Genomic DNA, 25,880 nt, shown 5'->3' on the forward strand with positions numbered 1-25,880 from the left:
AGCTTGCGCCTTAAGATCACTGTTGTCCTATTTACAAAATGGAGCAAAGCCTTCATTTCTCTTTTCCCTCCCTCTCTCTCTTTTTTTTTAAAAAAAATGCCTTTAAGCAATTTTGCAGTCTTGGGTCAGCCGGAAAAAAAAATATATAGATATTTCAACGTGGCATGGAGCGGGATGAGGAAATGACCCCGATTTTTCTTGGCCGGTGCTTGAGGGTTGGCACTGGCGGCTTATGAGATCTGATCTTCCGCTCGCTGACACACCAGGGGAACCGGAGAAGCCCTGATGAACCCGTTAAGAAACCACCGCCACTCCCCATCAGCGGCAAGGACGAGAAAACTGGCTTGCAACAGAAACGAGAGAGAAGACAACGAGATCTTTCGAAGAGGAGATCAACACCAATCAACTAACCTGAATATCGAAACCCATCACACACTGGAGATCATAAGAGTTCTTTGGCATTTTATTAGAATTTCAGGAGTTGGATCAAGTACTGGATGGTTACAGGGGGCCCCTCCCCACAAGCTGGGAAAGTTTGGAAAAGTTATTTTTTTGGTACCATAGCGTCTTGAATCCCGCACCCAATCTGGCTGGGAGAAGAAATCCAGAAATTCATTTTTCCAAGCTCAGTTTTCTGGTCTTTGTTCATCAGAGTTCACTTCCGTCCTTCAGATCTCTAGAAGTTACAACACGGCCTTCATATCTGTGTGGGATTGGTTTCAAGCCCCCCCGCGGATACGGACAATTGCATGTAATAGTGAACTGTATACAGAGCATGCTTTCTGGCTCCCTCTAGTGGCCAGTTCTTGTAATTACACCACGGAAATACACATTTCTGTTTTTCTTTCTTTCAATATTTTTAATATTTAACATTTTCAGACCACAGATAAGTGAAACTGTGGATACCGAATCCCGCAGATACAGGGGTCCTGTTGTAAATATCTCACGGGGCTGGGGGTTAAATAGATGTTCTTTAGCAATGTCTTACTTCTGAATGCAAGGATCTTCCTGCAGGTCCCCTCTTCAGATAGTATTTCATCTTATTTCCTTGACCCTCTTTAGTCAGGATTATATGTTAATTTAGTTCCTACTTCCTCTATCCCCAAAGCTAGCTTTGATGGCACCATTAGCTCATACTTCCCATATTTCTGGGGTTTTTTTTTCTTTAATATTTATTTAATATTTTTCAAGCAGCAGAAAAGTGACTCAGTGGATATTGATCCCACGGATATCATGATCTCATTGTAATATATGGAATCTGCGGAGTTCCAAAAGCTATGCACCACTGTACAAGTCAAGATAATCCATATTTTTTTAAAGAGGGGGAAGATATTTTTATATGATTGTGCAGTAAGAAATATCACAACATCTGTTCTGTTTCCAACAGCAAAGTCAAGCTTCTATGTTTTCAGCTCGTGTAGGAAGGGGGAAAAAAGATACTTTAAAAGCAATCTGCAGAATATTGATGCACATTTAACCAATCTTTTTTCAAAAAAGACAATACTGGTGCAAAGAATACCCAGGAATTCTGCTGAGAAAGGAAAAATGTAGAGAAAAATAAAGCAGAAAGGGGGGGGGATTTTGGGGAAACCCACCATGGAAAAAAAGACACCCCACCCACCCTAAACAATCGTCTTATAGGATGAGAAAGAGGAAACGTTAAGAGTATAGATCTGTGTCCATTTACTCAAAAGTAATCCTCCTGAGTTCCAGGAGGCTTACTCTCAAGTAAGTGCATACATTGCAACTTTTCCCAACCTGACACTTCCCAAATGGGTTGGGAACCAGGTATGTACAAGCTGGAACGTCTAGGGTGACACAGCCTCCATTTCCTCCAGGCTTTTTCTCCCCCAAAGTCAGGAAGGAAGTCTACAAGGAGCTCTTGGAAAGATGATGTACCGTAATTAAGGAAAAACAAAGCTTCTTTTGCTCATTTACATTCCAAGCGGAGCTTCTGGGCCAGCCAGGAGCTTAGAGTCGTCCGTTTCATTTGCAGTATTCTTTCCTAAAATCTGGAAGGAAGGAAGGAAGGAAGGAAGGAAGGAAGGAAGGAAGGAAGGAAGGAAGGAAGGAAGGAAGGAAGGAAGGAAGGAAGGAAAGTGTAACTAAGTTTGTAGATGTGATGGAATTTTGTCCCCTGATTCTCTCGATTCACTAAGCTCGGAGAACTTACAATTTTTTAACTACAACTCCCAAAATCCTGCAGCCAAGGGGAAAGGATTTTTCAAAGTTCAAGATTTATAAGCTGCGATTAATCTGAGCCCATCAGCCACACCCTTGCCGTGAGATATGCCTACCCTCTGAATGTCTAAAGCAGATCTCGTCATCATCATGCCTTTTCAGATTACGTATGACTACATCAACCATCATCCTGAGTCACACCTGACCATCCCCCAGCCATGGTCAATGGCAGCTGCGGGTGAAGAAGCTTCCCCCAAGGAGAAAGGGTGACAGGATGGGGAAGTTGGATCTAAAAGACCATGGGGATGTGGGGGATGAGATCTGAGTTCAAATCCTCACAAAGCTATGAAACCCACCGGGCAGCCTTGGGCTACTCAGTCTCACTCCACCTGGCCTATAGGGTTGCTGTGAATATGAAAACTTGTCATTTACACTGCTGGAGCTCACTACAGGAGACACGGGATATAAAAGTTAACTAACCGCTAACAAGCTTTGTCGTAGTCGATCTTGTTAAACGAGTCCTGGTTCTTGAAAAAACAATCTCTCCCCCGCTGCTGAGAATTCACAGTTTTATGTGTGCTTTTAATCCTTTGGAATCCATAGTCACTCCTATTGTTTCCTGCATACATTCTCATCAGATCTGGTGTGGCTCTGGAGTGACTCCGGATTCAGGAAGCATTCAATGAGGCATGTAAATCTGATCTCAAGCACCCTTTTGGTCTTTCCCAGAGACTCACAAGTTCCTGAAAACCTGTTGCAGCCCATAATAGTCGGCTCTTGTAGTAGGCTGAAGGAAAACCTTGAATTGAACCCATTTTACAGCCCGGCTACTTTTTATTAAATGATCGAACCTTTTTCTCTCTATTTATGGCTGGCCCTGGCTAATAATAGGGTGACACCCCCTTTTGCCACTATGCACTGGGGGTCCTCCCTTCCTGCACGACACCTCCTCCTCCTCACCTTTGTCTAAATCAATGTTCTTTGCCGGGAGCACCTTGTTTTGCTCCGCCTTCTCCTTCAGAATATTGTTCTTGTAATCTGTGGCAGGAGAAAAAATGGATCAATTTGAGGACTGGCGACTCCAATTTCACTGAGGTGGGGCTGCAACCGCTCCTGGTTTTTTGTCTGAACATTAAAGGGGTCACCCAAGGGACTGAACCAGTTTTCTGCAACCTGGGTCTGGCCTGTAGCTTTTTTTTTCCCCCGGGAGCTTCCTTTCTGGACAGGAAATCAGGCAGAGCTAGGTCTAGCTAGGCCGTAAGAATGTTCAGTCTAGGCCTTTCTCTCCCAGGCGAGCCACATTAAGGTTGTGCAAAGGGAACTCCCAGAATAGAGAATGATGGGATCTGTGGTTCCCCCCCAAAAAAACACCAATCTGAAAACCCCATGCCTAGCTCAGATCAAGATGACATGCTCCTCCGTTCCATGCACAGGAGCCCTGATGGATTCGGAGTTAAGGACTGGGGGGAGTAATCTGGGGGGTCCCCAGATGTTTGACCATTGGCCGTGGTACCTGGGGCTGATGGGAGTCGTTGTCCAAAATGTGACAAGGGCGTAGAGGAGCACACCCCCTCCCTCCGAAACAGCCTCTGCTTTAACAACTTACCCAGTTTGATATCTTCACTCTTGTAGTCCCGCAAATCTGTCGTATCCACAGGGAACTCTCTGAGATTCATGTCTTTCCTTGGAAAAAAACCCAGAAAGAAAATTCATCTGGGTTCTTTTTTAATTATAGAGTAGCCAGATGCATTTTCAGCATTTGATATTTTTAATATTCTGATTGTTACAATTCATTCATTCATTCATTCATTCATTCATTCATTCATTCATTCATTCATTCATTCATTCATTCATTCATTCATTCATTCATTCATCTTTTACACTCCTTACCTCTTCATGTTTTGTTCCATAGTACAAAATTGCATACATGTCTGTTGTCGGTGCCTTTTGATACATTAATAAAAACATCCCTTTAAAAAAGATTTGTTGGTCCCTCTAGATACATTAATAAAAACTTCCCTTTAAAAATATTGTTATTCCTTAACAGCACTTCCTCCCTTTCTTCCAAGTTTTGTTTATTTCATTTGGAAAAGTTACATTCCCGGCTTCTGCTAATGTAAAAGCGGAAGGCTGAAGAACTTACAGCAATAAATATTACAAAATAAACAGCATATTAAAATATTCCCCAGAGCGATTTCCCTCTATCTAGGCACTCGTGCAGTGGGGGTAACCCCAGCTAACATTTATGGGATGGATCAGAGACTGAAAGAAGAAGCAGAGAAATGAATAGGTTATTTCTACTTAGACATTTCTAAGCACAAGGGCCGTTCTTACTTACCGATCAGCATTCTTCACGTTGTACTCAAAGCCTAGAAGGAAGAGAGCATTCAGAGGTTGCAAGCTTCAGCATCGAAGCTGATTTTTTGCAGATGTGAATAAGGGAGTCATAAAATACAGGCTTCCTAGTGTGCATCTCCATGGACCACACTTGCTAGTGGAAGAATAAAATTTTCACTAGTTAAGATGTCTGGAGTATACCGTAGGACTTGGTATCCATGGCGGATCGGTTCCAAGCCCCTTCTGCAGATGCTGAAAATAGCGGATAATAGCAAACTTTATAATACTATGGTCTCTGGCTCCCTCTGGTGGTTGGTTCTGGTAACTACATACCACGTTGAAAGAGGCGGCAATTTGGCCATTCCCCAAAAAGCCTAATCTGGACCCAAGGCTGGTGGTTAACTACCGACCAATGGCAAACCTCCCTCAGAGTGGGTTGTGGCCAAGCAACTCCAGGTGGTGCTGGATGGAATGGATTTTCTGGATCCATTTCAATCGGGTTTCAGGCCGTGTTTTGGTACAGAGACTACCTCGGTCGCTCTGTACGATGGATGACCTTTGCCGGGAGAGAGACAGGGGGAGTGTGACCCTGTTGATACTCCTGGACCTCTCAGCGGCTTTCGACACCACCGACCGTGGTGTCCTTCTGGATAGGCCGGCTGGGTTGGGAGTTGGGGTCACCGCTTTACAGTGGTTCCGCTCCTTCCTGGCTGACCGTGTCCAGAGAGGGTGGTGCTGGGTGGGAACCTCAGCATTCAGGATGGGAGGGGAACGCGATCGATGTGGAGACGGGCCACGTGAACGGCGTGGCGCCATCGTCAAGAGGGTTGGGTTGAGGCATAAAATTCCCAGGCAGCAGAGGGAGTCGGTCCCTTTTTCTGAGTCCGCCCCACCTCGCAAGAGCGTTGTGAGAATAAAATAGGGGAAGGGGAGACGTCTTTGGAGGGGCACAGCTGGGGTGGAAAAAACGGGGAAAGAAGAAGGAACAAAGAGATATGGAGAACGGCGGAAAAACGGCCCAAAGCTCTCACCTCTCCTTCGGCGTTTGCGACTGACCAGGATGACAAGGATCAAGAAGAGGATGAATAGCAGCAGGGTGGCCAGGACGTAGCCCAGCTGGTGGAAGAAGTGAGCCCGGCTCTCAGGAATGATGACGTTGATGACGTTGTGGCTGCTGCGTCCTCCGTTCGGATCTAGGTTGCAAAGGGGTCAGAAAAAAGGGGAGGCATTAGAGGGGTGAAGTCAGAAAACTGATCCCAAACGACTTGGGCCATGCAGCAATTTTTTTTTATTTTGCTCGCCTCCCTGGCCATTGGTTGGGGGGAGGGCACTGACGAATTTTGAGGATGCAAAAAAGGGGGGGAGAAATGCCTGATTCCTCCAGAAACTGTTGCAAAGTTCTGAATTTTGGGTTAGACTCCTATAGACTCACAGAGCAGAACAGCCTCAAGTTCCGGAAAGAACACTCCTTTTTTTTCTCATCAACTGGCACTTACAGTCTCAATAACTCATAGAATCACAGAACCGTGAAGCAGCACGGAAAGATGTGCTGGAGTAAGAATAAAAAAACCACTTTCTTTTACTTACAATTGAAGAGATCAAACAGCAAACTCAGAGCAACCCCTAGCTGACTGACTTTCAGCAACAGGCCCCTGCTGAGTCACTGCTTTCAACAGACGGAGCCCACGACCAACAAACAAACAAGAGGAGGGAAAAGGCAAACCAGAGAGGCGGGGCTCTCTTTGAATCAAGGGGATGAATGATTGGTTAAGGCTGGCTAGATTGGCAGTCACCCCAGCTCAGAAAGGTTCCCTCCCAGCCAAACCGACTAAAGGCAGCCTGCGAGGTTGCAATAGCTCCAACAGAAACAAGGATGCACAGGGACCATAACCCTGTTGGACAGCATTTTTGTGAAACTATCCGCTACTTCACCCATCCACTTTCAACTCTCTTATCTACTTCTGTGCCCGCCCCGGCTACTACGCTTTGTAGTCCAGCCACCTATCGGCAGCTGTGCTTTGCCCACCGCCGAGCCAGCTACCCCTGTCGGGCTCCCGCCTGCTTCCCTTCTTTCTGAGCCCTACAAGGCAGCCCGTAAACCTAGCGAACATCCGTTTATGACTAGGACGGGACCATCAAAAGTTTGTAGCTCTCCTTAATCAATGCGTTCCTTTCCCGCTCCGGCGGAGGAAGGAGCAAGAGACCATCTGGCCCCGTGCTTAAGCAGGACCAGATGGCTTTGGGCAAGATCCAAACCTCCTCCTGAAAGCTGGAGGGTTAACTAGAAGGAGAACAGAATGAGGCCATGTTGATACTGTAAGCAGAATAAAATTTCCTGTCTAGGAAACGGTTCCAGGTTTGGAGAGCGGCCCAGAATTAAGAGGATTCTAGAAGAAGCTTCTTAAGTTTTCTTTCTTTTTATCTTGGTAGGGTTTTATTTTAAAAGGCCCTGTTCCTGCAGGAGTTTACATGAATTTCCCGGGGTCGAGGAGACCCCTCGTGGGTGGGTAAACAAGGACACCGTTCCTGGTAGAGGGGCCGCCGAGACAGAGTTTGCCCCCCACCGCCGCCCAAGAAATGAAAAAGTTCAAGTAGAACAAATATTTTTCCTGTGGATTTCAGGTAGTTATGTGAGATTCTCGCGCCAAAGACGACGCCCTGGTTTTGAAAAAAACAAGGGGAGAAATAAACTCAACTCCAACTTTTGCATGGCTTCAAAATAAGATTTCTTTGGTTCCAGCCGAGATTAATTCCCTGGAAAGCTGTGTTTCTCATGCAATTTCTCGCTTTTTCAGATTTGTGTCTCGAAACGGGGGAATGATGGTTTGTTCAAACAAACCGTATACCCTCTAAGAGAGGTGGGTCTGCCACTCTCATGATTCCCGGCTAGAATAACTGTCAGTTGCCAGGAATGATGGGGCTTGTAGTTGAGTCCCTACAAGTGTGCTGATGGTGTATGGTTTCCCCATCAGCCACTTTTACACACACACACACACACAGAGGCACGCAACATTCTCAGTAGTTTCAGGAGGACAACGCCAGCCCGTTTCAATATGCACGGCACACCTTCCAGGTCTGATATTTAAACAGCCAATAAATATTAAAACGCACAATAAATTTTTTAGACCATTTGTAAGCTTGGAGCCATCCCTCGCTAGTCTCACACTTCCGATGAAGGATGAAAAATGCAGGTTTAATTTTTCTACGGGATGAGCAGGAAGTGTGCTTTCAATTAAGGGACAGGAGAGAGAGGGGAAAAATTAAATAAAAATCAAAAAAAGCAGATCGAAAAACAGCTGCAGACACCAGAGATGGCAAACGGGCAAGTGAGACTGACATTTGAAAGAATGTGCCGCTTTGGTTTCTGAATCAACTTGAGACCTCTTCCGTTGTCCCTTATCCTGCTTGTATGTTGCTTGCAACCAAGACCGTCTCTGCCATGTAGTGGAGAGAGGGCTGGATTAAGACCCCAAGTCCTGGGTTCAAATCCCCACTCAGCCGACAGGAAGTGCCAACGCTAAGCCCCTCCTTGAACGACTTGCAACGACTATTAAGTCTCAATCAACTTGATGGCACAAAACCACCTCATCGCTGCTTAAGTTTTGTATCATACTAAAGGTGTAAATGTGGGCTTCTTAAACTTAGCGTGTTGGCCTCTTTAGCGCTAGAATAGCCAATCCTCATCATGTCATTGTCTGAGCTGCCATTTTCTATATTTAATTCCCCTCTGATCTAGAGTTTGGAGGGCACCTCCTTCCAGTATGGTTTGGATTGAGATTTTTTTCCCCCGTTTTTGCAACTCATCCTGAGAATAGGAAAAAGTCAACAACGGCTTTGTGGCTTTTTAATGGATTGTGGGGGAACGGGACAAGTTGGCCCATCTAGATTCCAGATTTTCAAGACTTAATTCAGAACAGCTTGGGTTCGAATCCCTGTACCTTCTGCCCTCTTCGTACAAAATTAAGGTCGCCATCTTCCTCCCTCTGAAAGGCTCCTCCACTTTATTGCATCATTTAAAAAATTTGTGTCTGTTTTATCTACCTGCTACTGGCGGATTGGGGCGCGTGAGGTTCACCACCACCTTCTTCTCCGGCTCTGGCTCCACCACCGAGACCCGGAAGATCCGGCGCTCGTGAAGGCCGCAGTAGTGGTGGTGGAGGTGGCAAGAGTAGATTCCTTCGTCCGCCACCTCCAAGCCGGAGATCAGCAACGAGAAGTCCCCCAGGGCGAAAGCGTTGTCCGTGATGTTCATCCTCTGCCGGATGAAGAGAGGCCCATAGGAGCGCCCTTCCCCAGAGGCGTAGAAGTCAATGAGGCGGTCGGCCCGGTCGTGAGGGACCCCCGGGGGCTGACGGTCCCAGTGGACCACTTGCTGGTCCTCCTCATCGTGCCGTTCGGTCCAGACCTGGTTCCGGTTGATGCAGGGGAGGACCACGGTGCTTCCTTTGAGGGCCACGATCACCACTTTTTCCCCATCCCAATACCTCTCGACTTCTGCGGCTGAAGAAACCAGACAGACAAGGGGAACCAAGTGAGCTCTCCCTCGAACCAAGAGCGACGGTTTCACACAACCCGTGTCTCTGGGACAGAGAGGTTCAAAACCACCTCAACCAGCAGTGCTTCCCTTCAGCGGACAAAACCCTGAAGATATAGAGATGGAGCGGCCCTTTCCCAACATGCCTTATTTTCCAATGTACTGCTTGAACAGCACTAGGAAATATGTAGAAACAAGCATGGGTTTAGGACCAAAGTCTATATTCCGAGAAATCTGTTTCTGGAAGGAGTCCTCCCCATAGGTAGCAAAAAAGATACAATTGTAAAAAACCACTGCGCATGTACTGGAAATATCTGCATCAAAGCAGATCACATCACTGGGGAGAACATTATGCAACCGCGGGAAAACCGAACTTCTGTGAACATGCATTTTGGCCAGCAGAAGAGCACAGGTTAGCTATTGTAAAATCCTGAACCATGTCAGCATTCCTTAACTGGTATGTTTTGGGCAAGGAGAGTCATGCAAACAGCTATAACTGGAGGTATGTTCAAAAGCAGCTCGGCACAGAAGCGGTTACAGCCAAATTGCTAATGAAGGAAACATCTCTGGAGCACCATGTACTCCTACACAAGGACAAAATAAAAAAAATTCAGGAGAGAGGTAATCTCTGCCTAGCAAAGAAATTATCTCACAATTTTACTGGCCTAGTGAGTCACCATGAATCACAAGCAAAGTCAGTGTGATGTTATAGCTAGTGAGGGTCAGACTTGCATCAGGAAGAGAGAAATCCGTAAAGCTGACTGGAGAGCCAATCAATACCACTTCCCAGGATCAAAGTATACATTATAGAGTGGGCATCATTTAAAAGGGGAATTCCTTAAGTGCTGACAGATGCGTGACTGTTTTAGTGTGAATTATTCATGCCTCCCAAAGCTTGCCAATCATCTTCCTTTGCTTGGAAACAAGCTTGCTTTATCCTCTGCTCGGTCTTCCAGATGTAAATGGTGGGCATGACAGGGAAGTCTGACCTGCTTTGGACCTGACGCTCGGCTGGAATCACGTCTTGCCAACACTAAGTTGCTTTTCATTCCCCAGCAACTGATGCACACGGGGCTATTACTGTTGGCCATGGGAATGGGGGTTTGGGAGTTGTAATCTCCCCCCTCAAAAGGAATTTTTCTGAGCTGAGGTCTATTCTTACGAAAAGAGGGAGGACTTTCTTAGGAAAGGCTGGAGCGGTTTCTCTCTAAAGCTTTCCTGCTGCTCCGTGACAGGAAATGCTCCGTTGCCCACAAACATCTAAATTACAATACTCCAACCATTCGTTTTAGCCATGCTGCACAACAGAAGGGTTTGTTTTTTTTTACTCCCCCAGGGCTGCCTCGGAGGAGACCGCCGGAGTGGACGAAAGGGGAACTTATAAGGGAGAGAAAATAAACAGATCCAAATGTTGTCAAATGCCAGGCCCAGAGAAGATAAGCGTGCACTCCCCCCCCCCGCCCCATCCCACTACCAATCCTTTCGCAATACCAAAACAAAATGTCACAAAGCCCCATCACCGTCAGCCGTGACGTCCAGCCGGATCTGCACCGTTTCGTAGAGATGGCAGTAATGATGGTGGAGGCTGCAGGAGTAAGTGCCTTGGTCGCTCTCAACGAGATCTGGGTTGAAATAAAAAAGAAAGAGAGGGGGAGAAACCAGAAGTTGGAAAGTGGACTGTGGAGGTCATCTAGGGTTGGCCAACAACAGCATTTCCAGACGGCCTTCAAAAGTAGGGTCTCTAGATGTTCTACAACTCGCAGAAAGAAGGTCTAGCCAACGCAACTGATGGTCAAGACCTTGGGCTTCCCAACCTTGAGGTCCCCAGATGTTCCTGGACTAAAACTCCCAGAATCCTTCACCACCAGCTGTGATGGCCACAATTTCTGGGAGTTGTAGTCCAAGAACATCTGGGCACCCTAAGGTTGGGAAGCCCTGGTCTAGAATTTTGGCAGGCGAAACAGCTGGATGGTCCACCCCTCTGCTCCATCCAAAGAAATTTCTGGATGGGACGAGTGGTTACATTTTTGGACAACAACTCCCAGATTCCCCAGGTTGGGGATGCTGGGGTTTGTAGTCCCCCCCAAAAAAGCAACAATTTCCAGGCTCTAGGGAGCAGCAAAGAGATTCAGTTCCCTGTGCAAATGCGCCAGGCCCAGACCATCACCCATGTAAGCCCGTGGCATCGTCCGCTACCTTTGATCACCAGCGAGAAATTGCCATCCAGGAAGGCGTTTTCAGGCATAGCAATGCGCCCTTGATTGTAGTCGCTGTAGACACGGTGGTCGCCGGCCGAGTACATGTCACAGAGCCTCTCGGCTCCTCGGTGGCTGCGGTACAGGTCCCAGTGGACCACCCGCTGGCGGTCGTTCAGGCGGTCCTGGGTCCACACCATGCGGTAACTCTTGCACGAGAGGATGGTCCGCGCACCTGCCTTGGCGGTGATGTTGAGCACCGATACCACCACGCTTTCAGGGTTGGAAGCATCCGCCGGGACTGCATCGAGGGGAGAAGGAGTGAGAGGAAGGAAAGCCAGAGTGGACCACACACTCCCAGTTTAAATACCAAGCACATTTCACTGTCTTGTAGGATTTGAACTCAGGACCTATTGGATATATTTGCTTATAACTAGTTATTTCTACCTAGTTACTTCCAAGTTTTTTATAACGTTATTCTAAGTTCTCTATATTTCTATGTGCAGCTCATTCTTTTATCACTGGTTACTTCAAAGTTCTTTATACCCAGCTATTTCTGACTTCTTGACAAGTTATTCCACGTTTTCTATATTTATGTCTATAACTATTTCTTTTGTAACTAGTTGCTTCAAAATTTTTATAACTAATTACCCCCATGTTCTTTATAACACTCCCTACACCCAGTAAAATATTTTAGGCCTCCCCATGTCATTGGTAATTGTCGTAAAAGGAAACAGGAGACTGGTAGAGTCTTTGTAAAATTAAACTTTGAAAATCCCATGATGGATATCCTATATTTTGCACACTGGAAATGAGTTACACATTTTTTATTATTATTAATTACCTGAATAAGGATGAACAGCAGACCCTGAAAGGGAGGAGGAAGAAAATAAAAATTAGCAATATTATTAATTTTAATTGCAATAGAACTAACCAACAACAATTTTACAATTGTAGTTAGACATAGGGACAAATGAATATTCGTGAAATATTGCTGATTCGCGGGATATTTGTCCTGCCACATTCGTCAAGTCTGGAGACCCCGACGAATATGAAGGGGTGAATATTTACCCATTTTTATTTATCCCTCTGTGCATACCCTGACCCACAGGTGATCCTCGGGACATTGACAAGCAGGCTGTCTACCGGAACTGAAACCCAGGTTTCTCTTCCTGCAGTCAGCCTGCTTGTCAATGTCCTGCTGATGAGCCGATTGGCGGGACAGTGTGTTTTAACTAGGAATGGGTGAATATTCACCTATCTGTTGCTAAAATTTGGTGCTTTGTCACTTTGTCCATTCATCAACTTTGATGAATCCCAATGAAGCACCTTAAAAAAAAAAGGGTTCCCATCTCTAATTGCAATCCATTATGTGCCGTCAAATCAATTCCAACTGATGGAAAACTTTTGAGGGTTTTCAAGGTAGAGAAGACTCAGAAGCGGTTTCGCATCCCCTTCTTCTCAAACTGTGCAGCTTGCCCAAAGCTACACAGGCTGTGTCTTTTCTTGAGCAATACAATCTAACTCCCAACCTCTGGCTCTGTAGCCAGAGACCTCAACCACTGAGCTATCCAGACAGCTGTAACCCATTATGGCAGTTTTTATAAACATTCGCTGATAAATACAGGCATGCCTTTTTCGGGAATTAGAGCCCTCTTCTTCAGCTTCCATTTCGTTCACTGTTCTTCTCACTCCTGGGGTGGACATTTTAAATGAGAAAAATCAAACTGTAAGCCCAGAGCCCTCTGGTGCATCCTCTATCATTTGTGGACCTGCACGTCAAAATCCCAGCAGGGGTGAGTACGTTCCTTTCCAAATTACCCCTCCGTGGCGGGCCAAATTGCAGCCTTCTCTCAGCCGGGAGGGTGCCAGCCGAGAAATGGCGAGACGCACGGAGGGAACGCAGGCGAGGATCACCACACGGCAGAGAGGTATTCCCGCTGGCCCCGCTTTGCAGAGTTACCTCTGACATAATACTAATAATCTTAGAAGTGCAGAGCTGGAAGGGACCCCGGGGGTCATCCAGCCCACCCCCTGTCAAGGAGCCCCAGCGGGGATTCGAACTCCCAACCTCTGAACTCTGCAGCCAGAGACCTCGACCACTGAGCTACCCAGAAGTTCTGGAATAAGTTTCCCTCCTTGCCTATTTATCTGTTGCAGGGGTTCGATGGTTCTCCAACTTGGGTGTCCAGATGTTCTTGGACTGCAACTCCCAGAAATCCTGGCCAGCTTAGGAAGTAGTGAAGGCTTCTGGGATTTGCAGTCCAACAATACCTGGGTGCCCAAGGTTGGGAACCACTGAACTAAATCGCCTCTAAGATCCCTCTCGAGGATTCTGTCCGATCACCGGTTTTCAGGTAGGGCTCACCTGGAACCTCCGGCTTCTTTGAATTTTGAGGACCTGTATTTGGAAAGAAGTTACTTTCCGAGGCGACATCTTTCGGAATCTCTCAGCCAGCGTGTGGCCATAAATGACCCCTTCGGTTTTGGAAACTCCAGCCCAACAAGAAGCTGCAGAATTAGCTTTTTAGGAGACTTATATAAAAAGCCCGCCTGGTTCCACTTGTTCAGACCCAAGCGCTCCTGCATAGGCTTCCCATTCTGGGGTCTTAGCACCGTGCGATGGCATCGGGTTTACAGAATAGAGGAAACACTGGTTCCACCCTACATTGGGAAAACATCTCTGGCCCCTTTTTGCTCTTTTAAAACATTTAATGTAAAGAACACGGCTTGGCTCGGGGTTCCATGAAGCCCATAACTGACAAATCCATTAAAAAAATGTTGGCCAAACTTCCAAAAAAGCAGGAAATCCACCAGATGTGCTGTTCTTTCAGAGCTGTATGTTTTCCCCGCAAGCTATGAATAGTATTTAAATTCTGTTTTGGGTTTTTTCCCCCTTTATGGTGCCAAGATTACCTGGTCCGACGATAAAGACCACCCAAGCTTCACCTCTCTATTCCAGTGGAAGAAAAAAAAAAGCATACAAGATAGCCAAGTGGTTCAAATCTCTGGCTGTCGAACTGGAGGTTGGGAATTCGAATCCCCACAGGGCTTCCTTGACAGGGGCTGGACTGGATGATCTCTGTAGGGTCCCTTATAGCCCTGCAGTTCTAAGATTATTATAAGATGATGTTATGGGGGTTCCCCGAGGGGCACAGCCCAGCCCACGTCCTTCAGCATCCGCCCTCTTGTTCAGCAAACGAAGAATCGGAATAGGAACCTACATTCCACCTGTCCAGGCAGGCTCTTGAGCACTGACATTGACAGGCGCTGGCCCCGCCCATTTGGCTCTGCACCCGCCCCTATTAGTACCGCTGAACCTCCAGCATCAGAGGCAGTCTATCTCCAAAGCGCAGCTTTTGTGTTTTCAGATTGCAGGCCCTTCCCATAGCCGTGCCCGCCGCCCACAAATTCATATCATGTGGAATTATGTCCGTTTTTTTTTAGTTTGCCACACACACACACCCGGCGTGTATCTCTGGATCAAGATGGCGTTAAATCGACTTAAGAGTTTGCCTTGCTGTCCCTGACCTTCAAGACCCCTAAAAAGAGTCAATTGGGGGGAACAGAAGAAGAATCAGACCCTAAGCAATGATTTTCACACTTCTCTGTAGTTTTCCGTTCAGGCTGTTCCCAGATATAGTATATTTGCTTTGGATGCCGTTCCGTAAACCTTATTTTAAAAAAACAGCAACACTTTGCCGTTGAAAGGAGGGTGGAAGAATAAACAACAAGAGTCATTTAGTATTTAAAAAAAAAACTTCTTGTTGATTTAGGATAAATGCTCATCTCTGCTTCACCAACCAGATCACTGTCCCCTGGGTGGGAAGTGTGACGTGAAAGAGGAACGTCACAACATAAATTCAGGAAGGTTCCTGGCTTACAAGATCATTGCTCAGAAAAGTTGTTTTTAATTGTTTATTTGTATTCCGTCTAGATCCCACCTTTCTCCCCTTTCAGGGTGACCTCTGACTACAACTCAGAGCATCCCCAGCTGCCCCGGGGGGGGGGGGATTCTGGGCCATGGACTCTGGAAAATTAACCAGGGTTCAAGCGTTGCGCAGGAAGAACTTGGCTTGTTTGGGGTGTGTATGTGTGTTGTGGTTTTTTTTTACAAAAACATCAGAGCCACCGACCGGCGCTTCGTGCAAAAACACATACATGTTGAAACATAAGAATTTGGAAGGGCAACAATTTGTTCTGAGAGCCACAACTAAAGGGAGTTCCCCAGTCCTTCTGCATAAATAAGCCATTCTGGGTTAATCCCTCCCTTAGCTAAATATATAAAAGAATGCAGCCAAAAAAAAATACATGTTTTTCGCAAATCACTTTCGTGGAAAGAGATTTTGTGTGCAACTTTTGGGGTGAGGCAGAGTTCTTCATTCACGCGAAGAGGAACCTGGTGTTATTCAAAAGCTGACATCGTTATGCGCAGTCAAGTCTCCCCGTCCAAAGCACACAGTCTCTTTCTTGAGTAAAGTATTTCCTCAGCTACTTTGGGCTGAGTATTTCTGCCATATTCCACTGGATTTTTTACATCCACTGGATGTTTACATCCATCTGTTACATCCTGATCTTGATTAATTCTGATTAATTATATGCACAGCGGCCCTTGTTCTTAAAATGATTTTATTCTATACTATTCCCTCTTTCTTTCTTTCTTTCTTTCTTTTCTTTTCTTTTCTTTTCTTTTAACTTGGGATCCGTCTGTCAGTTTTGCTTCCCCCGCACTTTAAAAGATATGCGTTGATCCTGCATCGGTGGAAAAGCTGGAAAATTTCTAAACATTTTGATCCCAAACAAACATTTTTCCCCCTAGAGGCAGCTGTCCCAGTCCGTATGCACAGCTCTTCCCAACTGAGAAAGTGACAGCTGTCTTCCAGATAACTATGAAAAGGCAAGGAGCCAGTCAGGAAAAAATAATTGGCAACCCAAAATCACCACCAGAAACATGGCTGCAGAGACTCAAAGCAGATGTTTAACAGCTGCCCCGGGCCTGGCGGCTTTGTTCTGCGTTTTCTCTGCCTCGTTCTTTTACATCTCATGTCCCTCAGATGTAAAGAAAACCTGCCCGTTCTAGAAAGTTCTCCTTCATGAACGAACCATACGAATCCCTCGCCCCTTTTCCAGCTGTCAGCAAAACCTCATGTTTCCCAAAGAATACCGCCCTTGGCGCTAATCCTTCTCCAGTTTGGAATGATTTTTGGACTACAACTTCCATCGTTCCCTGCTCATACAATCTGGGCAGCAACTTGCTGGGGATGCTGGGATTTGTATTGTTCCCCCCCCCCAAAAGGCCCAATTTTCAAGATCTGTGTTATATTACTCCCTTCAATTGTATGGGATACAACAATAGAGAGTTGCATTTTACAGGCGGGAAACTGAGGCTAGACCAAGCTGTGTGGGACCATAAGCTGCAGGTGGTCCTTCAGGACCTATGTTTTAAGACGGCCTTGCCTAGACGTTCTCTCACCAGAAAAAAAAAAGATTTAAGAAAAAACTCAAAAGTGAGCTTCCTAATTGTTCCACATTGCTTTTTAGGGCAGGAGCAGGAGCAAGGTTGCCAACTTTTTTTGCTGCCCTCGCTCCTGCGCTTTAACCACCACCTGATACACAACCTGTCTCTACCATGAAGCTTGTCCTTTCTGCCCTTCTATGAAAGACTTTGCCCGCTTTGGTCTTTCATCACTATCACAGAGTCCAGCTCCTCTCAAGAAGGCACCCTGAGGAATCGAATTCGCAGCCTCTGGCTCTGCAGCTAGAGACCTAAACCATCCTTTCATGTTAAAAGCACAAGAGCCGAGCCAAGGAAAAGGTGGCCACCATAAACAGAAACCAAGCTACATCCTGGTGCATGGTTATTTTTCACCCTGGCTGCCATTGACCGTGTTCTTCTGCGCTTGAGAGATTTGCAACAAGGAGAAATTCAACCACCGACGTTTCCCATGCATACAGAAACAGCTCTACCTGTGGGACTGGTGGCCTGCCATGCATCACCACAAAACAAGGACTCTGTATAAAACCCACCCATGAGAATATATTTCCCCACGTTTGACTCTTCCTAGCAAATATATGCCTGAGCAAAACCGGGTTGGGGGGTGGGGGATAAATAAAATCCAGCAGGGCAAAAGCTTACATAACTCTGGTTCCAACGCAGCGTCCCATCAAAGTCTCGGACGAAGAAAACACACACACACACACAAAGCTAGCATCAAAAATGTAGATCAGCTTTGGTTATTCTTCTCACCCCCTGCCCCAAAAGTCCCCCTTCAAACTGACCTTTGCAGAGAGAGAGAGAGAGAGAGAGAGAGAGAGAGAGAGAGAGAGAGAGAGAGAGAGAGAAAGAAAGAAAGAAAGAAAATAAATCTTCCCTCTTGAAACCTTACCTTGCAGGAGGAACCACAAAACCCAAAGGCTCTGGCTTAATCGCTTCATGTCTCCAGTCATTCCTCTGGCTTCTTCTTTGCTTCCTTTCGCCCCCTCCAAAGTCACTTTGTCTTCCGTCCGTTTTTCCCTCTCTTCTCTCCTTCTTTCCTTGCCTGAAAACCCCGACGATCCCTCTTTGACAGACCCTCAAACACAGACCCACCAGCAACCCAGTCGCAAATATTTAACTCCTCACTTGGTGCCTTTCCCCTTTTCTCTCTGTCTGTCCATCTCTCTCCCCCTTCCTCCCTCCCACCGGGTGCTTCTCAACTCCTACATAACATGAAAGCGAGCTCAACTTTTCGAGCCCAAGGGACTCCTCGGATCTAACCCCGGCCGTTCCCTTCTCCTCCGACTTAAAAAAAGAGAATCCAGCAAGTTTTCGCTGTCTGCAAACAACTTTTGAGTTGGTCGCTCCACCCACCTCCCTTCTGGGTACGCTTTGAATTTTCTGGGGCATTTACAAAAATCCAGCTGTGTTTCTTCTCAGCCCTGACTCTCTGCCAGATGTCGGCCTAGATTCCTTCTCTCTCTCCCTCCCTATGTGTGTTTTTTGCTCCCCCATTCGCCATCCCAGCCCTCGGCCTCCTCTTTTCCTCCTCTCACTTCATTCTGCCGGAATCTCTTTTTAAGATTCGGGAAGAGAGCCCATTCGATCGGGGATCGGACCGGATCCGGACACCTGGAGAGCTTGGGTGGATTCGCAGAGAATCACACACGGATTTCTGGTACCCAGGTTATTGAACAGTTTTGGACCTTACTAGGAGTTGACCGGAAGTCAATCAAAAAGAAGGACTGGGTCTCCTTGTTTCCATCGTTTTTTCTATTTATTTAGCTCAGGGGTTGAGGTCTCTGGCTATGGAGCCAAAGGTTGGCGGTTCGATTCCCCCGCGGTGCCTCCTGGGAGACAAGAGGAGAAGATCCAGCCTAGGTAGCCTCGGATCAGCTGCACAGTCTCAGAGTAACATCAGAAGAAGGAAAAGGACTATGATAAGAATTTGGTTTCGATCCTTCTGCCCTGAGAAGGAAGTGATGTTTTGCTTGTATTTAGCAAAAATCCAAGTAATGTTTTTCCCTGAAAATGAAGGTCTTTCGTTTAAACTTGCTCAGACCCCATGCAAGGGTGTTACACTTTAACAGGATGGGACTCCCCCCCCCCTTCTCATACATCACAAAAAAGGTTAAGGTTCTTTGACTGGGCCTTAAGAACCCTAAGAAGAGACCGTGAGGGGAGTTTAACTTTTATTTTTCCCTTCCCTGCATCTGGTTCTCTATTCCGAGGAATTAAGATGCCGGAACATTGCTGGCGCACAACGGAGGCGTTATCTTCAGTAACTCGGCCAATGTTTTTGTTTTCTGGTCCATGGAGAATTCTTCCTTTCTTTTCTTTTTTTTAAAAAAACGTGGAAAATAAAACCAAGTTTGCAAACTCGGTGCAAACGGTTTCGTCTGGAGGGCCGGATCCTGCAGGGCCACGTACTTCTCGAGGAACCCCTGCCTTTCCAAGCTCGTTGTACAGGAGAGGATGAGGCCAAGCGTGCCCAAATGAGGCAGCTGGCTCCGGAAACGCGGCTCCTGGTTTCCAGAAGGCTGGGTAATTCTCCCCAGAGGAGAATAACTGGCGGAAAGGCGGAAGTAACACCCGTCTGAGCTCGTGAATCTATAAGCGCTTTGTTGTGAGCTGGGAACGCTCACTTCGCTTCACGGCCGTGGTACACTTCAGCCTTTCTCAGCGTGGGTTGCCATTTTGGAATTCAAGTCGGCAGCAACATAGGAATCGTCTTACAAGATGGGGTCCAAAGCACCTTGAAGACCCATAAATCTCTTTCCGAGATCATCGGGAAGAACACAGGATTCATCTTCTCCTTCTTATTGGATTGTGACTACAAATTCCATAATTCTCCATTCTGGGAAGCTTTACCTGCCTTAACACCGACCTGACAGCCACTGAAATGTGGCTCACCTGGGAGAAAGGCCTCAACTTTGAGCGTTATCCAGGCCTAGATCCATTGAAGCTTCCTGTTCCTGCCCCAATGCTAGCTGGGAGTTTTCTTTCTGAACAGGAAGCTTCAGCAGAACTAGGCCTAGCTAAGCCTTCCGGTTGAGGCCTTTCCTCCCAGATGAGCCACATTTAGGTGTCTCTAAAGCAGGTAGAATTCCCAGAATGGGGACATGGGGATTTGTAGTCCTAGGGAAAAAATCCAATTTCTAGAGATGCTGGGATTTACAATCCAACAGTGCCGGTCGATCGTTCCTGAACGATAACTACAGGATGCAACTTCATCCCATGAAAGAACACATGGACGGTTGGACTGTTTGTATGTCAACCTTATAGAAAGCCTCACAACACATAAAATTGAAGCCAGCTGACAGGGCTGACACAACACATAGCACAGAACCCAAAAATCTTGAACAGAAAAGACAGCAACGAATAGCGTAGCCACAATTACAGCTTGGAAAGATGTGACCGGCTATTATTCCCATGACTTCAGCCGTAGCGGCGTTTCTGAGGGGACACATGTTACAGAAGACTTTTCTGGGGCTCTAATTAACATCTCCTACAGCTGGTGATTAACGCCCCATCCCCCAAATGAACGGCTCAGGGGCTCGGTCCGCACGGAGGTCTCCCCATGCAGACTTCTCTCCTAGCCAAGCTGGCACCAGAAATATACACACGAGTAGCCCTAATGAAATCCCATTGTGTTTCATGGGATTTACACTCGCTGCGTAACTCCAGCTTGAAGCCACTTTGGCAGTTTCACAGCCGTAGATACGCTAAGTTTTACCAATGGTTTGCCAAACAAAGATCTCTGTACATGCTCAGAGGCCCTCTCTCCAATAGCCAACCTTAACTATTTGGTTAACCTTGATGACCATCTTCCAGATTCCAGTTCTGCCAAGCACTGGCTCTGGTTTTTATGACTAAGAACTACCTCCTGGCTGCTGGACAGGAAATCATCCTTCTACTGCTTTTCCTGGTATCCCCCCTAAATACTTGCCAGGTCCGGTGTTTATTGTCTGATAAGAACCTGAGGCATAAGAAGACTCTCAAGGGGAAGGGTCAAGAGAAAATTATTTAATTACAGAAATAATTAAAATAAAGAGAAAGAGAGAGAAAGATTTTCCTAAGACTGAAGCACTACAGATGGAAGACTCGATGTTAAAATGTTCCATGAAGTAAAAACCAAAACAAATAATATTCTCTGTACATTTAGTCGAGCGTTGCAGCCAAAAAAAGCTAAGCTAACACTGTTGTGTCTCCCCCTCCTGATTTTCCATGTGGAAGAAGCCAAGGGACACATGGGTTCTGTAGTCCCAACAACTCCTTTGAGGGGGGTCGTGTTCAAATTAAAAAAAACAAACAAACTTCAAATTGTCAGGTGAGGCGTTCACAATCTCTCCCTGCCAGAACAGGGAATGTTGCTGTTTTTAAAGGAACTTGTTTGCTTCTGGACTACGAAGCCCAGAATCCCCCAAGAGGCATGATGGGCTACAGAGTCCCAAAAGTTATAGCCCCACACATTTCCTGAGCTCTAAGGTGGTTTTTGAAAGCTCAGACCGCCATTTATTTGTGAGCCTGATTTGGGGTTCTTATTCTAACCCGTGGATGAAAAAAGAAATATTATAGATGGCTTTTTCTTCTGGATGCGAGTCAAGACTTTTTCTTTATTAACTTCTGCGTTATTATAATTCCAGGATTTGGCAGACCTTTTACAAAATCCGTCTGGAAATGCTTCAAAATTGACATTGGAAAGGGCTGGAAAAAAATTCCACCTCCTACCAAAAATAACTTCGCCACCCATTGTTGTGCTCCTTTGGGACGTGTCTTGCTGGTTGGGGGATTCTGGGCATTGTAGTCCATCTCTCCCTCCCTCAGGAAGGAAGGAACAGGGCCCTCAAAATGTAGCCGAACTCGTTCTGGCCCCAGTTCCAGGCCAAATTCCTGGCATTCGTAACAAAACCATTAATAGGAACCAGTTAGAAAAACAGAAGATATGCCCAGCAAAAACCTTTTTTCAAAACCTTCCAAAATAAAAAAATTAAAAAGAGTTCTTCAGACAGTAGTTTAGGAAAGTATTCCTCTTGGCCTCATCCCCCCCCTTTTTTGCAAAATTAAAAATATTTCAAGAAAAATGCTCCTCTGGCGACTCTTCGTCTTATCCCGAAACGTTTCCAAAATCAGCCGCGGGAAAGGCGAGGTCAACCGGAGATCGTATTTGGCTTTGCTAGATTTCTCTCGCCTCCACCTAGGCTGGCTCTTCTCCCTAGAGACACCGTGGGGATTCGAACTCCCAACCTCTGGTCCCTCAGCCAGATCTCCAACTCACTGAGCTATCAGGTGAAGGAAAGGCAGCCTTTGCCCACCTCCCCATCGACGTGGTGCCGGGCCTGAATGCAGTTGGACCAACAAGAGGAGGTGGCTTTCAGCCTTCATGAGGTGCACCCATAGCTCATTGGCAGTGTCCCTGCTTCAAAGGTGGGTCCCAGGTTCAAATCTCGACAACTCCCAGCAGATTCCTGCCTGAAGCCCCAGAGAAGCACTGCAAATCATCCTAAGGAAGACCAAGCTAGGAAAAAGGGCCAAGGGCCTGATCTGGGAGGTGGGGGGAGCAGCCAACCCCCCTCCCAATCCTGTCTGTTCTGGGGAAGAGTCATCCCCTCCTCCTCCAGTCTGGATGGATCATAGACGGTGAAACCGGGAGGAAATAACAAACCGATCAGATCAGCATCATCCAGCGTCCTTGGTCTTGAAAATCAGTTTGACGGCCAGTGAGTTACATTCCAGGCTTTGTTACTCATCTCTCTTGGTCAGAGATGGAGACGGGGTTGCAGAAGAGAAAACGCAAATGAGACAATGAGATTTGTGGGTTGTTGTTCTTTTAAAAAATGCCTCTACCTTTCCACTAATTAGCACCTAAGGAACTTAATTCAGGGGCTCTCAAAATCTCTCCTTCCGTTCGCTCCTCTCTCTCTTTCTGAGCTTGGACGAGTTTCCATTGTGGAATACGCTTTCTGGGTCGCTGGGGATTCTGGGTGGATGGGGCCCCCAGGAGGCGTATGCCCAACTTCTGATGTGTACATAGAAAGAGATGCAGTCCAGAAAAATAACATGCCCGCACTCTCTTTCCGTGTATGTATGTCGCCTGGTGTGTTTTTATAGGTAGGGATTTCTGTTTCCTTGAGATTTTGTGAGTAAGCCAAGTTACAACTTAAGAGTTCCTGGTCTGGACAAGGCCCGTGATGGGTCTTCATGGGACCTAAAAAGGTGGATGATGGGAAGAAGATGATAATGTAATGAGGCATGAAGATCTTGGCTTGGGCTTCTCCAGATTTCGCTCCGGCACTCACCTCAACTCTCTAAATGTCACAGGAAACCTTGCAGAATTTCTTAGAAATTTGGTGGTCATTTTTAAGAAGCAGAGGCCAGCTAGCATGAAGTTACTATATCGCCTCTTTCCTATGGAGGATTTACCTGGAAAGTGGAGAAGAAACAGTTCCGCTGGGCACGACTGCTATGCTTCCTGCGCAGGGATTGCAACACATCCTGCGCAGGATTGCTATTTTTCCTGCGCAGGGATTGCTATGCTTCCCGTGCAGGATTCCGGCAGAAAGGTGTTTCGCTGTGCAGAATTTGACACTTACCCAGAAAAATGGGGATGGCAATGAGACCGGGTTATTCCCAGAGGCTAGGAACACTTTGGAGGGGAATCTCACAAAGAAAAATCACCTCGAACGAGAAAGCAAGAAAATGCATCAAGAAAAAGAAATGTTGCAAATACTCACCACACCCGTAGGCCACAGATTCTCCTACGTGGAGTATTCTAGAGAGCATCAGGCTGGGGAAAGCGGTTCACAAACCATGTGGCTCTCGCAATTTCTAACCCCCAAGCCCTCACAATTCAAATGGCACCAACTCCTCTCCATTCCACCCACAAACCACACAAGGGAACCCCAGCCCTTTGAAGGGGGAACATTTCTTCCATCCCATAATTGCCCCAAACCTTCCAAACCTGCTTTTAATCACAGCTGAGCAGAGAACCAACGATATAGGAGGGTGCAAGACACACCCACAAGAGCGAGAGCTTTCATATTATTGCTTCTCTTCGTCCCTAAACTTGGGTGTGGGTTTCTTTTATAACACTTGCCAGGCATCCATTTTTCTTTCTTTTTTTTTGAAAGGAGACCTGACAAAATATAATTTTGGACTCAGAAAAAAAGGAGGTTATTTATGCTTCTGTCCATCGAATTCTTTCTAGTGCCAAATTAAGTCACACAGAGAGGGAACGTGACCATTTTCTTGGGTCCTTATGCTGTGACTAAGGATGGAATTTTCTGATTATTTTGGACCACAAACCCCATCATTCTCCATTTTGGCAGTTCTTGCTGATTTATTACAGACACCTGAATGTGACTCACCTGGGAAACCGGGCCTCAGCTGGAAGGCTTTGAGGCCTAGCTAGGCCTACTGTAGCTTCCTGTTGAGAAAGAACGCTCCCCAGCTAGCTCCAGGGAAGGGACAGCAGAACTAGGAAATCTCTCCCCTCTCCCTGACTCCAAATCCCAGAATCCCATCTCCAGCATGGGTTTTGTAGGACCCCAAACTCTGTGAGATTTCGCCCCCCCTGCAACAGCTCACAGGCAGAAAAGGCAACAGACTTGACTCAAGAGATGCTGAAGGCTGTCGGGCTGGTGATCACATCTCCCACCGTAAACGGACATGCTTTGGGATCCTGCTCCAAACCCCATCCCTAAACAGGCAGAACCGTGTGGATGATGTCCTTTTTGACTCGTCTTTTTGTTGGTTCGAGGTCCCCAGCTAACTAGGAGAAATTGAGCCAAGGTTTCTGGACGCCTCCTTCATTCCCTGCGATCAACTCTTGCCGAGCTCTCACAAGAGGGGAGAGGGGGTGTCTCCCAGCCTCTGACGGATGGAAAAGATTACCCATGGATTAGACAAGCGCACAGAGGAGAGATCAACAAAGAGCTTTTTGTGGTGGCTGGACTCGCTCTGCCCCAGCGCAAGGAGGAAAAGGAGCTTCTCATCTTCACGCCTCTTTCTGGGCTTCCCAGTCAGTCCGGTGCACCAGCAATGTTGTGTAGAGGCGGAACCCAACGTTACTGGGACATGCATCCTCTATAACGACCCCCCTCCTTCCTGTCTACTATAGATTATTCCACTTCCTTTTCACAGTGGGATTTCCTCCGAGATAGATGATTCAGCAGATTAAATTTGCCAGCTCAGCCCATGCTGACCTTCTGGGGACCAACGGCTAAACAAAGCACGCTAAATGTAAGATCCAGAGGAGAAGACCATTGCGCGCCACGACAAAGGGAAAGAGGACACTTCTGCCAAAAGAAAATGATGATGCCAGAAAGATCTTGCCTAACTTGCACCTAAACATTATTGCATTCAACTGTAAACGGTCCCATTTAGACTGATTCGCCACGCTCCCATTTGCACGTTTACGTTCTAAAAGACACAACATAAAAGGATGAGGCACAAGGGAGGGAGGAGGAAACACAACGTTCTTCAGTGTAACTAGAAAGAATGGAAAAAGGTGCAAGAAAAGCAGAGTTGATCTCCTCCCTCTGCTTCCTCCTGATTGGAGTGATTCCTATGAGGTCACGCTCCGTGGAAGGAGTGGCTGGAAAGAAGCAGTTGTCATTCAAACTGCATCTCTCTCTCTCTCTCTCTCTGCATCTGTCCTTGGCAGATGAGGAATACAGGTCTCAGAAGCGTCTCCCCAGCGTTATCTGTTAGTTAATCAGGAGGGATTCCAGGTGGAAATTACCTGCTCTTGGTCTTTATTACTTACCACGCTCTGTTATAAGCTACCTTGGGTCCATTTCGAAAAATATGTGAAATAAATAAATAGATTGCTGTTTACATCGTGGAAAGATCTTCACCAAGAAGGAGAAACCCAAACATTGTCATCTTTAAGAAGCTGGCAGTTAGTCAGGTGGTAGAGTGAGTGTTTAAAACTTTGAGAAACTTTCCACCACCCCCCCCCCGGTAAATGTAAAGGGCTCTTTTGTTCTCATTGACAGGTTCCTGGGCATCTGAAACTCGGGGGGGGGGGCTCAGAAATTTCCCAGCCAGGAACCGGTTCGCTCTGTCGGGAGGAGTGCGTGTGTGAGACAGAGGGGGACGCAACCCTGTTTCGGCTTGAAAGGCTGCTTTGTGTAAAAGGTGCTGTAAAAAGGAA

General features: G+C 46.6%; 1 protein-coding gene across 2 annotated transcripts; it reads right to left on the reverse strand.

Annotated features, from left to right (window-relative positions):
- Positions 1-442: 442 nt before the first annotated feature.
- On the reverse strand, positions 443-24,546 carry MXRA8 (matrix remodeling associated 8). Of its 2 annotated transcripts, none has more exons than XM_020782307.3 (10): positions 23,458-24,546; positions 12,092-12,115; positions 11,249-11,548; positions 10,573-10,674; positions 8,560-9,018; positions 5,550-5,711; positions 4,520-4,550; positions 3,788-3,864; positions 3,142-3,219; positions 443-2,012 (listed from the first exon to the last, which is right to left on the reverse strand). In XM_020782307.3, exons 1-10 carry the CDS (start codon positions 23,504-23,506, stop codon positions 1,987-1,989), a joined length of 1,308 nt encoding a protein of 435 aa, XP_020637966.2. In that variant the 5' UTR covers positions 23,507-24,546; the 3' UTR covers positions 443-1,986. The 2 variants fall into 2 exon arrangements, with proteins under 2 accessions (XP_020637966.2, XP_072833721.1); XM_072977620.2 differs by lacking the exon at positions 23,458-24,546 and adding an exon at positions 17,634-23,253.
- Between the last annotated feature and the right edge of the window lie 1,334 nt (positions 24,547-25,880).

The sequence above is a fragment of the Pogona vitticeps genome, chromosome 7 (genome assembly GCF_051106095.1).
Source record: "Pogona vitticeps strain Pit_001003342236 chromosome 7, PviZW2.1, whole genome shotgun sequence".
Lineage (NCBI taxonomy): Eukaryota > Metazoa > Chordata > Lepidosauria > Squamata > Agamidae > Pogona > Pogona vitticeps.

Excerpts from the sequence above, each read along its gene's own strand:
- MXRA8 (XM_072977620.2), bottom strand. The coding sequence starts at position 17,694 with ATGACTGGAGACATGAAGCGATTAAGCCAGAGCCTTTGGGTTTTGTGG. Across the intron at positions 9,019-10,572 it reads GCTGGACGTCACGGCTGACG|CCGCAGAAGTCGAGAGGTAT; the intron begins GTGATGGGGCTT and ends TGGTTTCTTCAG. Across the intron at positions 3,865-4,519 it reads AACGTGAAGAATGCTGATCG|GAAAGACATGAATCTCAGAG; the intron begins GTAAGTAAGAAC and ends TTTTTTTCCAAG.